Source organism: Anopheles gambiae, chromosome X, assembly GCF_943734735.2.
Source record: "Anopheles gambiae chromosome X, idAnoGambNW_F1_1, whole genome shotgun sequence".
Classification (NCBI taxonomy): Eukaryota; Metazoa; Arthropoda; class Insecta; order Diptera; family Culicidae; genus Anopheles; species Anopheles gambiae.
Window position 1 is genome coordinate 10524728 of NC_064600.1, and position 12442 is coordinate 10537169.

The following is a 12442-nucleotide window of genomic DNA, read 5'->3' on the forward strand; positions in this document are numbered from 1 at the left end:
AGAGCAGGGGAGCGCAAGGGAAGGGGGAGGGGGGGGAGAGCATTTCGTACACCGTTTCGCTATTTTAGTGTATCGACGAATTGAACGGATCGATTTTGGTGTTTGTGTGTGACCTGATGGTTCGTGAGCGTGATTCTGTAACGTTTTTCCCTTCGTTTTCTTTTTTGGCATCGTTTGAATATTGCAACGGTCGGCGCAAAAGCGCTCCTTGTTCCCACCCCAAAAGAAATCATTCCACATATCTTGCCTGGACTTGTTCCGTCAACCGGTTGTCAATCGTCTGCAGCTGCATTTCCGATTTTGAAAGAGAGAGAGAAAAAAAAGCTACACGCCGCACATGCGTTTGCTGCTCGTGCATACATTCAGGCGTACTTCCGTCGTAACGATGTCGAAGAGGGAAATTAAATAATAATAATAAGAAAACATGGTGACGTTTACCGTCGATGGACAGTTTTCGTCGGCCCGTCGGTTTTCGGTCTGTGGGAGGGGTGGCACAGTCAACATTTATTGATTCATCCGTCCCGTTGCTTCCACGTGATGGAAGTTCGATGTTACGATGGAACGGCAATATTTCCGTATCTCTTCATTATGCCAATCTAATCGTACCCGAATACAGCGATGCTATATCCAGCATATGATGCGAACGGTCCTTTGTGCATCGCAGCGTGCCGAAGGCTTTGTTGTGTGTTTGAATATGAACGTGAAGAGGAAAAAAAAACTCACAACAAGCGCTTAAGAACAAGATTCGATCTTTACGGGAAACCATCTTTCCTTGATTGGCCCCAGGCGCAGACAAAGGCAAGGATAGAACAACAAAAACAAAAAAAAAAACAAATTAATACAGAAAAAGTGATAACAAGAACACCAAATCGATCGAACACCATTGCCCCGTTGGTCGGTACGAAATGAAGTGGCTGACGATTCGGTCAGCAGTCAGTCAGTCGCTTTTTTCTTTCGCTTTTTTTTCTCCCTTTTTACAACAACAAAAAAAAGCGATAGTTTTCGACAGCTGCAATCGTGTAAGCCGTCGTCGCCCCCTTTACCGCTGTCCTCGTCGCCCGAGCACACTTTTGTTCTCTCTGATGCACTTTAGGGTTGTGTTTTTTTTTTGTTTGGTTTTTGTTTTAATTCTTTTGCAAGCGTTACTGGTGCCGTCACAAGCTCTGTTCCAACTGAAATGAAGCGCACAAAGAAAGCGACATCACTCTCTAACACACACACACACATACACACATGATTTCAAAGCAAACTGTGTGTGTGTGTGTGTGTGTGTGTGTGTGTGTGTGTGTGCTCTAGTGACTTTTGTGATGCCAATTGCCAAACATCTAGCCCCAGACGGTGGATTGGAGAGCCGTTTTTACCGGTTAAATGAAGGTCGTAACAAATCGAACTAAAACGCAAAAGAAGAAACCAAACCCCCCCCCCCCCCCATCATGCAATTGTGTATGTGTGTCCTGGCTCACACACACACACACACACACACACAGACAAACAGATATGGAAGATCGGTCCCGAATCGGTTGCTATGTATTATGCATCATTTAATTAGTTTTACAAAAGTTTTCCATTTGTCCGGCCATTTCTCTCAGTATGTGTGTGTGTGTGTGTGTGCGTGCGTGTTGCTGGTGGTTGGAGCGGGGCCCGGAGGCCGTGTACGGGGCAGAAATGCTTAAATATTAATTCCCGCTCGCTGCATTTGCACCGTGCCACTGTGCGGTGCTGCTGGAGACACGGCACGCAGCCACAGTGGATGGCAGTGGATGCACTCGTTCGCTTTTCCCTCCTCCTGCTCCTCCTCCCTCCAGCCAGCCCATTTGCTGTGGGGATTTTTAGATTTTAGAGCCAGCGAGAAAGAATGGAGAAAGGAACGACACGAGAGTGCCAGAATGCTAGTCATGTTTGCCGTCATTGATTACACAGCTACACAATAGCGCTTCGATCGATCCCGGGGTTTTTTTTTCACGGGTATAAGTCCGACGCAACTAGGGTACAGGTTAGGATTGTTGGAAAAATAATTCATAAAGAGCAATGGCACACACACACACACACGCACGCACCGGGGTAAAAAGTGTAATCAGAGCAGGTACGAGGATGTAAAAGCGATCGGGCATATTGCTGGTTACGTCAGTGTGTCCACTCTGACAGCGCTTGTGAGTTTTTAGCAAATTCGAACCAATTGTAACATCGTAACATTTGGACACTTTGGTTTGTGCGACCATCTGTGTGCCTATTAGAAAGGCAGCTTTGGACGTGTGCAGCCTTGCCTAACGTACGGGCGCTGCGAAAAGGGAGCTAAAACTAATAAAAGAATTATAGTTAAACAGGGGGCGTTACGATGTACTGCGGCTTGCCTACCTTTCAGGCGCACAAAAACTGAGCTACAACAACAAAGAAAAAAAACAACACCATAACATTGCATAGGTGCCAAGAGAAATGGTGCAGGAAAGAAGTTATTTTCGTTCGCTTTTTTTTTTTTTAAATGTTCGCTCGTCCTTCGAATGGACCATTTATATGGACTGTGGTGGCCCAAAACTATCCCACCAAAGTGGCAAGTGGTGGCAGTGGAAAATATGAAACCATATTTTGTCTTCAAGCGCCCCTGATGCGTATGCAATTTGGTTTTTTTTAACCATTTTTTTAACACGTCTGCGGCTCGCAAAAGAAAGCAAAGGCCGCGGTCTTTAGATGTGTGTTTAGATAGTGCTCAGCACGCGGGACCGAAAATCTTTCTGTGTGTGTGTGTGTGTCTCATTGCGTTTTCCACTACCCTCACCCACACACACACACACAGTCACACACAGTCACGCGACAATGACATTAGCGTCCGTGTGGCGGGCGACAAAGCGAGAATGGAATTTTGCCGTGTCCAGGACCTACCCTAAGCGAATTTCCCATGCACCCTGCTCGAACCAGCCAGCCAGCCAGCCAGCCAGCCGTATACAAACACACACACACGCACACATACACACTCACACGTCCAGCATTACGAAACGATTATATTGTGGGAATGCTGGTAGAAAAAACCGCAGAAAGGTGACCGCGCGCTGCTCTGTGTGTGTGTGTGTGTATCGTTTGTCAATCGATAGCACCGCGTGTTTGCCAGCATATGTTTCTTTCCCCTTCTCTCCCTCTCTCCCTCTTTCTCTCTCTCTCTCGCTCTGCTGTTCTACTTACTCCAAACTGGTTTTCGGTAGCTTTTCGCATGATGGATTCATGGATGACAAATGGTTTTCTTTTTTTACCTTTTTTTGTTGGTGGGAGCTGCACCTCAGCTGGAGAACATTCAGCGTGTGTGTGTGTGTGTGAGGGAGAGTTTTCTTTTTTTCTATTTTAAAACAAAACATCCTAAAACCCCACACGCGCATCCTTGGGAAGTTGGAAAGATTTTTATTTTGTTTATTGCTGCCAGGAAAACAATCGATAGTAGTGGCATTCCTTCCGTCCAAAATATGCCCCACTACACTCTGGTATGTTTGTGTGTGTGTGCGTGCGTGTCTCACAGTCGCTTCAGGCAGCGAGAGAGCAAACGCACCATAGTGTATCGATTTCGAAATGTGCATTCGGCATCCCCGTATCGTCCGTTCGCAGTGTCATCCGTTTGTTGCCCTACATAATGGACTTGTCTGTATCCCCTCTCCTACCCCTTACCCACACACACACACACCGAGACTGATCCTGCTTCTTCGACCTGCCCGCTTGGCGACACTAACAGGCCGGCACAGGTGGTGTGTATACGCCGCGGCCCCCCCGCCATCGATTCACCTATTACAATTTCTAGCTCCTGGTTATGTTTGCACTATCGGGCTCTTTTGTGTGCGTACGTGTGTGTGTGTGTGTGCGCGCTGTTTCGGATGATGATTTCATTTTCGAGCTGCTGCTGCTCGGTCTTGTAGGATTGGGAATGTTGGGGAAGCAATGGTGATGGAAGCAAACAATTCTCTAATCGGCTTCTTTCACCTGGTTTCACGCTTTGCCACTTTCCCTCTTTTCTCTCTCTCTTTCTGCCTCTCTTTTCCTCTTTCTCTCTCTCTGTCTTCAACCATCACAGCTCGCCACATCAGCCAATGCCACCGTATTTGAGTGCGCTTGATTGTAGTCTTTTGCATTTTCATTGCTACACAACACAGCCAACCTCTTGCCCCCGCGCACACACTCTTCCCCACAGCCGCGCGGTGAACTTTACAATACACACTGATAGAGTACTGGCTAGAGTAGTGTCTATATTCCGTTTCCAGCGTGTGTTTGTGTGTGTGTGTGTACGTTCGAATCGAACTTAGCCTGTTTTCCACTTTTTATTTTGGCACTGGTTTGGCGGCCTCTTACCCTTTCTCTCTCTCTCTCTTTGTGGGTGTGTGTGTGCTGTATGACCTCATATTCTGATATGTGTCCGTTAGAATTTTCTGCCTTCCTCCCCCCCCCCTTCCCCTGCCGCCAACCCACCTGGTGCACACAAAAACATGCAGCTCATCACGCAGCTTGGCCGACCGACGACGACCGAATTACGTGACCACCAGACCAGACGGGACGGATCGATATAATACACACCCGCCTCCCTTACCCTAATCTCTCTCTCTCTCTCTCTCCACTCTGTCCCTTCGTGTGTCTCTCCGTGCTCCGACAATGAATGGTGTTTGACGTTTTGTCTTCTTATTTGCTTTCTCATCTGCCATCCGCTGCAGCATATGCAACAAAAAAGGGGTTGGCGATGGGGAAGAAATGTTGCGTGCGAATAGTGTGGGAGCTATGATTCATCGCACAAGGAGTGGGGTTACATTTTCGGTTAACAAAAGAGTCCCAAATGCACACACACACACAGACGCATAATGCCAGGTGACAGGCTAGGCATTTAAGCGTCCCTTAGGCTGAGGCAAACGCAAAATGAGGACAGCTGGTGGTGTATATTTTTGCCCTTCTTTTTTCTTTCTCTTCCCTTCCTCTCCCACCCTTTTTATATCGCTCTGTCTTCGTCGTCCCTCGCTTTTTGGTTGGGCGTTTTGGAAATTTGGATCACTGATGAAGGTGTGCGTGTGTGTGTGTGTGTGTACGATCGCGCGCACTTTTTGTTGTTGCATGCTTTTTATTTACAAACAAAAAAAACTGAAACACACCAGGCGTCTCCATGAGCTCACCAGCAAAGACTGGGCGCCTCCATGTACTGTATTCTCCGGAGGCTTGCTTAGACAAACAAATAAGCCTTAGATAACCAACCGCCGGTATGCACTTCACCTCCGCTAGCCGTCTCTCGGCAGGGGTTGGGAGCGTTTTGCTTTTCGTCCTATTTTCCGTGGAAAACTGTTCGCCGCGTTCGCCGTCTGTCGCTCTGTTTCTCGTTGTTATGTGTTTTTTTTTTTGTTTTTGTATTGTTGTATTACTACATATTTACGTTTTCTCGATGTGCGATTCTTCGTGTATGTGTGTGTACATAGTTCTCTCACTCTTTCTCACTCTCTATTCTTCTCGATGTGTGGTTTATCTTGTTTCTCGATGTGTAATTGTTGTTCTTTGCTCACAAAGCGAATTTCATGTGTGTGTGTGCGTGTCTGCGCGTGTGTGAATTTCGTTTCATTCCGCCTGTCTGTACCTAAATTGCCTGTGGTTTTGTGTGTGTGTGTGTTATTTTTTTTTTGTTTTTCATATATCATCTTTTGTTGTGCTGTCAGTGTAGAAAATTTTTAATTCCTTTGTTACTCAAATTTAAATTTAATGTGTTTTTTATTTGGCAATTGGCTTCAATTCAATTCAATTCAATTTCTTGTTGTATTATGGTTTATCTTTAGTTTTCTTATAAGAATGTTTGTTTATCCTCTTTTTATGTTGTTTAAATTATTTCGTTGCTGCATCCCCTCGTCTAGCCCATAGTGTGACCTTTGTATTATTGTTTCGTTTCTTTCCTTTCATTTTGCGGCTTGATATTACGTGTTGATTTGCTATAAGTAGCAAAAAAAAAAAAAAGAAATGGAAAAAGGCACGTCACAATCAAGTTGTGTTTCTGTTTTCCCATTATTTTTTTGTTTGTTTGTGTTATTTCCTTTCTTTTACTTAGTTACTTTTACTGCGTTTTCAGTTTCATATTGATTAATTGTCAAGAAGTTGATCTACGTTTTTTGAACATGGCTGTGCTAAATATATTTATTATATATATATAGATTATCAATACCAACTACAAACAACAACAAAAAAAAACAACCTTTCGGACTTCAAAAGCAGAAAATTAAAATACACAAAAAAAATACTTTACACCTAAACAAACCCCTTATCAAATGCTAAATTAAAATCAAAATTCTGTTTACACGTGTTCACTCTTAGTAATTGTGTATGTTTCTTTTATTTACTGCGCATTTTTGAACTCTTATCTATATACATATTGTCACTATTTTTCTAATATAACACATTGGCTGTTGGATCACTTTTCTGTTTCGGTTTTTTTTTATGTACTCGAATCGTTCAAATTTTTAATATCAATATGTAAATATATAGAGACCGTGCTGCTATATATTTAAATATGCACTGTTTTGGTTTCGTTTCATCATGAAACTTTCGTTCAACATCGATTGGAAACTGCTTCGACGCGTTACATTTTTTTTTTCAATAGAGTAACATGACTGTTGTTATCCTGTGTGTTTCGTTTCCATTCTTGTCTTATTATTATTATTATTATTTTCGTTGCAAAAGTAATTGTATCCTTAGAGTACTGCAAAAACAGTACTCAATATTTGAAAAAAAAAAGACACACACGCATATGTATAATGTTATTACCGAACGCATCAAACCTTTTTTATGTTGTGTTTTCTTTCTCGATTCCTTTGGAAAAATCATTACCCTTTTCTGTGTATATATTTCGAGCCATTTTGGTTTTTGTTTTAGTGCCTTTTATCAAACGTGTCTGGTATGCCGGTGTTGTTTTTGCCGACAACGCTTTAGTTGCAGTAACAAAATTTAAAAATACTTTCCACCGGTACCGTTGAACATGATAGCGAAACGCGCTGTGTTTGAACAAGCGACAAAATTATGATTAAAATAAATTGCACCAAACAACTGGGGAACAAATTGAATTGAAGACGGGGCAAAAGGAGGGAGAGGGAGAGAGGCGATAGGAAAAGAAGCACTATCCAGGTGTGCATTGGCCGATTTCCAGTCGAGTGATGTGTAACAGAATGTAAAGAAATATAGCCGTTTTTTCCTATCGCGCCTCACAGCTGGCTCGCCCGAAAAATTGCCTTATGAGTTTCAATTCATACGATTAGTTATGTTTTTTTTTTGTTTTTGTTTTTTTTTTTAAATTAAATTACTCCTATTTTTTACGTTTTTCTTTTCCATTTTCAAAAGCACAACCCACCACCACAAGGTCGGTGCGTGTGTGCGTATGTGTGTGTTACATATTTGCAACTAATTCGAATTGGTCAATAAAATCAGTCAACATTACCACCAGTCAATCACGTAAATGATACCTGAAAAACGAAAATGAACAAAAACAAAAAGCCTGTTCATCCATGCATAAGCGTAACAGGAACAGAAATCCCGAATCGGCATGTATTATGTTACTTTACCAAAAGGGCAAACCTCTGTCAAACTCTGTCAAAAGCGTAACACCAGCTCTTGAAGCTCAGAGGCCTCCCCGACGTCGACGGCACCAACCACACCCGACGGCTTTACTGTTGCGCCCGACCGACCGAGAGGGAGAGAGAGAGAGAAAGAGAAAAGGTAGTGCGGCATAGCGAAGCAAAGCTTACAGCAGATGAAAGCTGGTCAAATTAAAGACAAAGAAAGGAAACAAGGAAATCAGAGAAAAGAAAAACACTAAGATATACTAAGGACTTTTGTTGGTTTTTGCGGGCTCCACAAAAAACCGAATACAGAAAGGCACCAGGAGCCTGTTTAAGGGTAGAGAAACAGGCAGGGTTAAGATGAAGCAAAAGAAAGCCAAAACAAAGCTATAAAATTCAAACCAAAAAACCAAAAAAAAAGAAAACAAAAACCAAATTGTTAAAAGGTACACCAAACCAAACGACGAAAACGAAAAACAAACCTCGAAATAGCACATAACTTGTCGATATATATATATATAAACGATACATATTGAAACGAAAGCAACCAGACAAAAATCGAATTTCAACTTCTTGTCAATCGTCAAAATATATATGAAAAAAAAATCACACATTACACTGGTTACACACAAAAAACAATAGTCTAACTCCAATGATAGCTAAAGCATTCCTCTAAACACGATAACCAACTCACACGATCCAGCTCACAACACCCAATACACACACACACACACACAAACAACACATACAATAACCACAATAATTCGTAGAGTAATCAAATGAAGCCTTCTAGCCACAAAAATAACTAAAAAGAGAGAAAGAGAGAAAGAGAGAGAGCGAGATGCAATAAGAAACGAACCTCCTCTTCTTTTCACCTTGATCATGTTTAATTTGAATGACAAATTGTTTCACCCCACTCTCCACTGCGCGTGTTCCCCATCCCATCATGAGGGTTTCGCATTTTTGTCTTATTTTCCCACCACTACTCCCACCCAACCCCCCCTTCAACTCACCACACTTTCTTATCTGTTTAGCTTTCCGCTCGCTCTCTCACCCTTCTCCTCCACTCTGTGTGCCCGTGTGTGTTTGTGCGTGTGTGTGTGCGTGTGTTTGGGGATTTGAATGTGTAGTTATCCTGAAGGTATCCCCTCCCGGAGGCGCTTGCTCGCTCGATTGAAGGATTAACAATTTGCACAAAAACAACAAGAACAACAACAACCATTTACAATTACTTTTTGCGATTCTGCTTTGTGTTGGACATGATTCAAACTCATCTTTAAACAATCACACACACACACACACACACACACATACGCTCAGCTGTGTTTTCGTAACGTGGCAATAATCCGCGCACACGCGTTTTTCCCCCAAAGACTTGAACTAGGCGACGAACCTCTTTTTTTCGCGTCCTGTATTTTGGGCAGAACGTTCTCTATTACCTGTTCTCTTACTCACACTCACACATTTCAAGCGTTTGACCCCCCCCCCCCCCCTCCCTCCCCGTTTTTACCCTTACTACTATTTTTTCAGCATATTTGCGAGTCAAGCAAATGAAAAAAAGCATTTTCCGCAAAAGAAAACGTTTGTTTGAACATCTGCTCCGGTGGCCCTCCAAAGATCGTTTTTGCGTTTTATGTGGCCGTATTTCCCCTCACCCCTCCATTTCTTCACTTTCTACATAATAGTCCGCTCGTCGCTTTGTTGTTCCATTTCATTGCAACGGTTAAAGGTTAATACTAAAAAAATAAAAAACTATTATTTTGATAACTTACCTCATTCGAGTTTCGAGTGTTGTAAGCTATGCTTCAACAAAGAAATGGTCGTTAAACCTATATTATCCACGTTTTAGATGTAATGCAAAGGTTGTCATTGATGTGCGATAAGCGTCGCTCAGCTAAAGAGTTCAATATTTAAAATAAAATCGAAACAAATAGGTTTAGCTCTCGATTTCAGCAACAACAAAAAATCACTCTATATGTCTTCCCTGCCCTGTCGGTTTGCGTCTTGTGTTCTATTCCCTTATTTAGTGTATTGGATGAATTTAACCTTTCCCTCTCCTGTCCCGTTTTGATCAATGGGACGATTTCATCAAACAATGCTTTTGGGTTTCCTATCCTCTTTCTATCCTGCTGAACCCTGAAGACGGTCTGAAATGCATGAGACAGAGGACAAGAGTGCATTTTGCTGCCATTAAAACCCTCCACCAGCACATACACATACACACGTATCAAAACCTTTTTTTTCTATCATCAGCATCATCATCATCATCATCCACACAGCATCGGTTTAGGCGGGCGCTCATGCTTCCATTGTTTATTGTTATAATTATTATATGTTGCCTCATACGAATTACAACATTTCTACTCAAACGCTCCTTCCCCCCCACGCTTCTCCCGAATATTGGTTTGGTCACCTTCGCTCGCTTCCACACTTCCCCGTTAAATCTTGTTCCTGGCGTGGTTTTGCTCCTCCAGTAATGCAATCGATTCGAACGGGTTCGTTGTATATGTGAGTGCGTGTGTTTGTGTGTGTGTGTGTGTGTGTGTGTGTGTGTGTGTGTGTGTGAGTGGTCGTCTCACTGTAGTCTTGTCGCCTGGAAAAGACAAAACGCTGTTCAAGGTCATTTGCTTCCGCCAAAAGAAGGGGATTGATCGTCAACTAGTTAAGTTTTTCACCATTTCATGCGCTGTTTGTGTAATGACGGACTTCTCCTTACATCGCTCTATCTCTTTCTCGCTCTCTCTTTCTCTCTCTCTCTCTTTCTCTCTCTCTCTCTCTTTCACAAACTCTTACTATTGCTCCCTTTCCTGAAGTTCTTCTTTTGTTGTTCGACGCTCGTTTTGTTTTTTTTAAATCTTTTTCTTGCTGCTACCCAGTTATACACCAATACACAAAAAAAAACACACACACACACACAAACTGACACACACACACAAACTGACACACACACACAAACTGACACACACACACACACACTGACACACACACTGACACACACACACACACACACACACACACACACACACACACACACACACACACACACACACACACACACACACACACACACACACACACACACACACACACACACACTGACACACACACACACACACACTGACACACACACTGACACACACACTGACACACACACTGACACACACACTGACACACACACTGACACATACACTGACACACACACTGACACACTCACTGACACACACACTGAAACACACTCTCACACACACACACACACACACATTCCCTGTTACCCGTCATACGTGTGAATGTCAAACTTCTCTTCCCCCCCCCCCAAACCACTATTATGTTTGTGTTTGAAAAAGCTCTTTTGAAAACTCCTTCGGCTGCAAAGTTTGTTACGCTTGAAACCCAAACTAAAAAACAGGAAACAAATCATTTCCCTTTGAAAGATTTCAAACGAGAAAAAAAAACAGAGACGAGAAACGCGTCACGTTAGCGTTACTAGTGGCGTTACTTTCAATCAATAGCGTTACACCTTCAAACACACGTACACGAAACTGCCAAACACACGCAAAACTCGTTTTTATGGGAATGCATAACAGTGAACGCTGGAAAGAAGACTTGCACACACCCACATACACTCATACACAAACAATCCCACTTGCTCACACACACACACATAACACGCGTAACGTTGACACGAAAAACGAGAAGTTGACATTTCCGATTTTTGTTTGGTTCTTCCCTACAGGAAGCGTCGGAAGGGCTGCATGGAAGCGTTGGTGGTGGTGTTGGTGGTGTTGGTGTCGGCGGCAGTGGCACGACCGGCGGTGTGAGTGCTAGTGGCCACGGCAGTGCGAACAGTGCAGGCAGCGGCGGCAGTGGCAGCAACAGTGGCGGCATCCTCGGGCTCTGTACCACCGCGCACCACGGGAGCGGTGACGCCCACAGTGGACGCAGGTCGGCGGGAGGCAGTGTGGGCAGTGGTGGCGGCGGCGGCACCAGTGGGAGGGAAAGCTCCGGTCCGGCCACTGCGACGGCGGGCGGCAGTGGGTCGGCGGCCCCGGCAGCCTCGGGGAGAAGTAGTAGTGGTGGTGTTAGTGGTGGTGGTGGAAGTGGCGGTGGCGGTGGCGGCGGTTTGCTAGCCGACCATCCCTCCCATCCGCACCACCATCATCATCACCATGCGCACCCGCACCAGTCGGCGGGAGGGGGCGGCGGCGGCGGCGGAGCGACGGGGGGCAGTGCTGGGGCGGCGGCGGCCGTGGCGGTGGCGGCAGCCGTCGCCGGCCTCCCGGTGCACACCTGCATGTACTGTGGCGTGACGTTTCACAACCAGAACAAGCTGACCCGCCACATCCTCTCCCACTCGCTCGAGTCGCTCAAGTTCCGGGAGGCGACGCACCTGCTCCATCCGCACCTCGCCCTGCGGCACGAGCTGACGCAGGTGGCGCTCGCCGCCCAGCAGGCCCAGTCGACGTCGCCGTCCCAGCTGCCGTCGCCCCACTACGGCCACCATCGGGGCAGCGGGGTGGGGGGCGGGCCGACGCTCGAGCAGATGCTCGATCCGGCGGAAGCGATGGCCGAGCTGGAGCTGGCGGCCGTGCTCGCGTCCCAGTCGGGCGGCCTCGGCCTCGGCCCGGTGGGCGGCGTCAATCCGCTCGCGGGCGGCGGGGGCGGCGGCGGCGGTGGTGCCGGCGGGCTCGGCCCCGACCAGGGCGGCAACAGCGTGGTGCTGTGCAAGTTCTGCGGCAAGAGCTTCCCGGACGTGACGTCGCTGATCACGCACCTGCCGGTGCACACGGGCGACCGGCCGTTCAAGTGCGAGTTCTGCGGCAAGGCGTTCAAGCTGCGGCACCACATGAAGGACCACTGCCGAGTGCACACAGGTAAGGCCCTCCTGCCGCTAATTCCCA

At 45.5% G+C, this 12442-nt stretch overlaps 1 protein-coding gene across 9 annotated transcripts in view; it reads left to right on the forward strand.

The window, feature by feature from the left end:
• LOC5666833 (homeotic protein female sterile) overlaps window positions 1–12442 on the forward strand; it is a 180269-nt gene that overhangs the window by 130565 nt on the left and 37262 nt on the right. The window contains exon 9 of one of the 9 annotated variants that reach the window (XM_061659211.1): window positions 11278–12415. The exons of the other annotated variants lie outside the window; for them this stretch is intronic. Within the exon in view, the coding sequence (XP_061515195.1) occupies window positions 11278–12415 (1138 nt within the window). The remainder of the gene's footprint in view (window positions 1–11277; window positions 12416–12442) is intronic. 9 annotated transcript variants of the gene reach the window in all.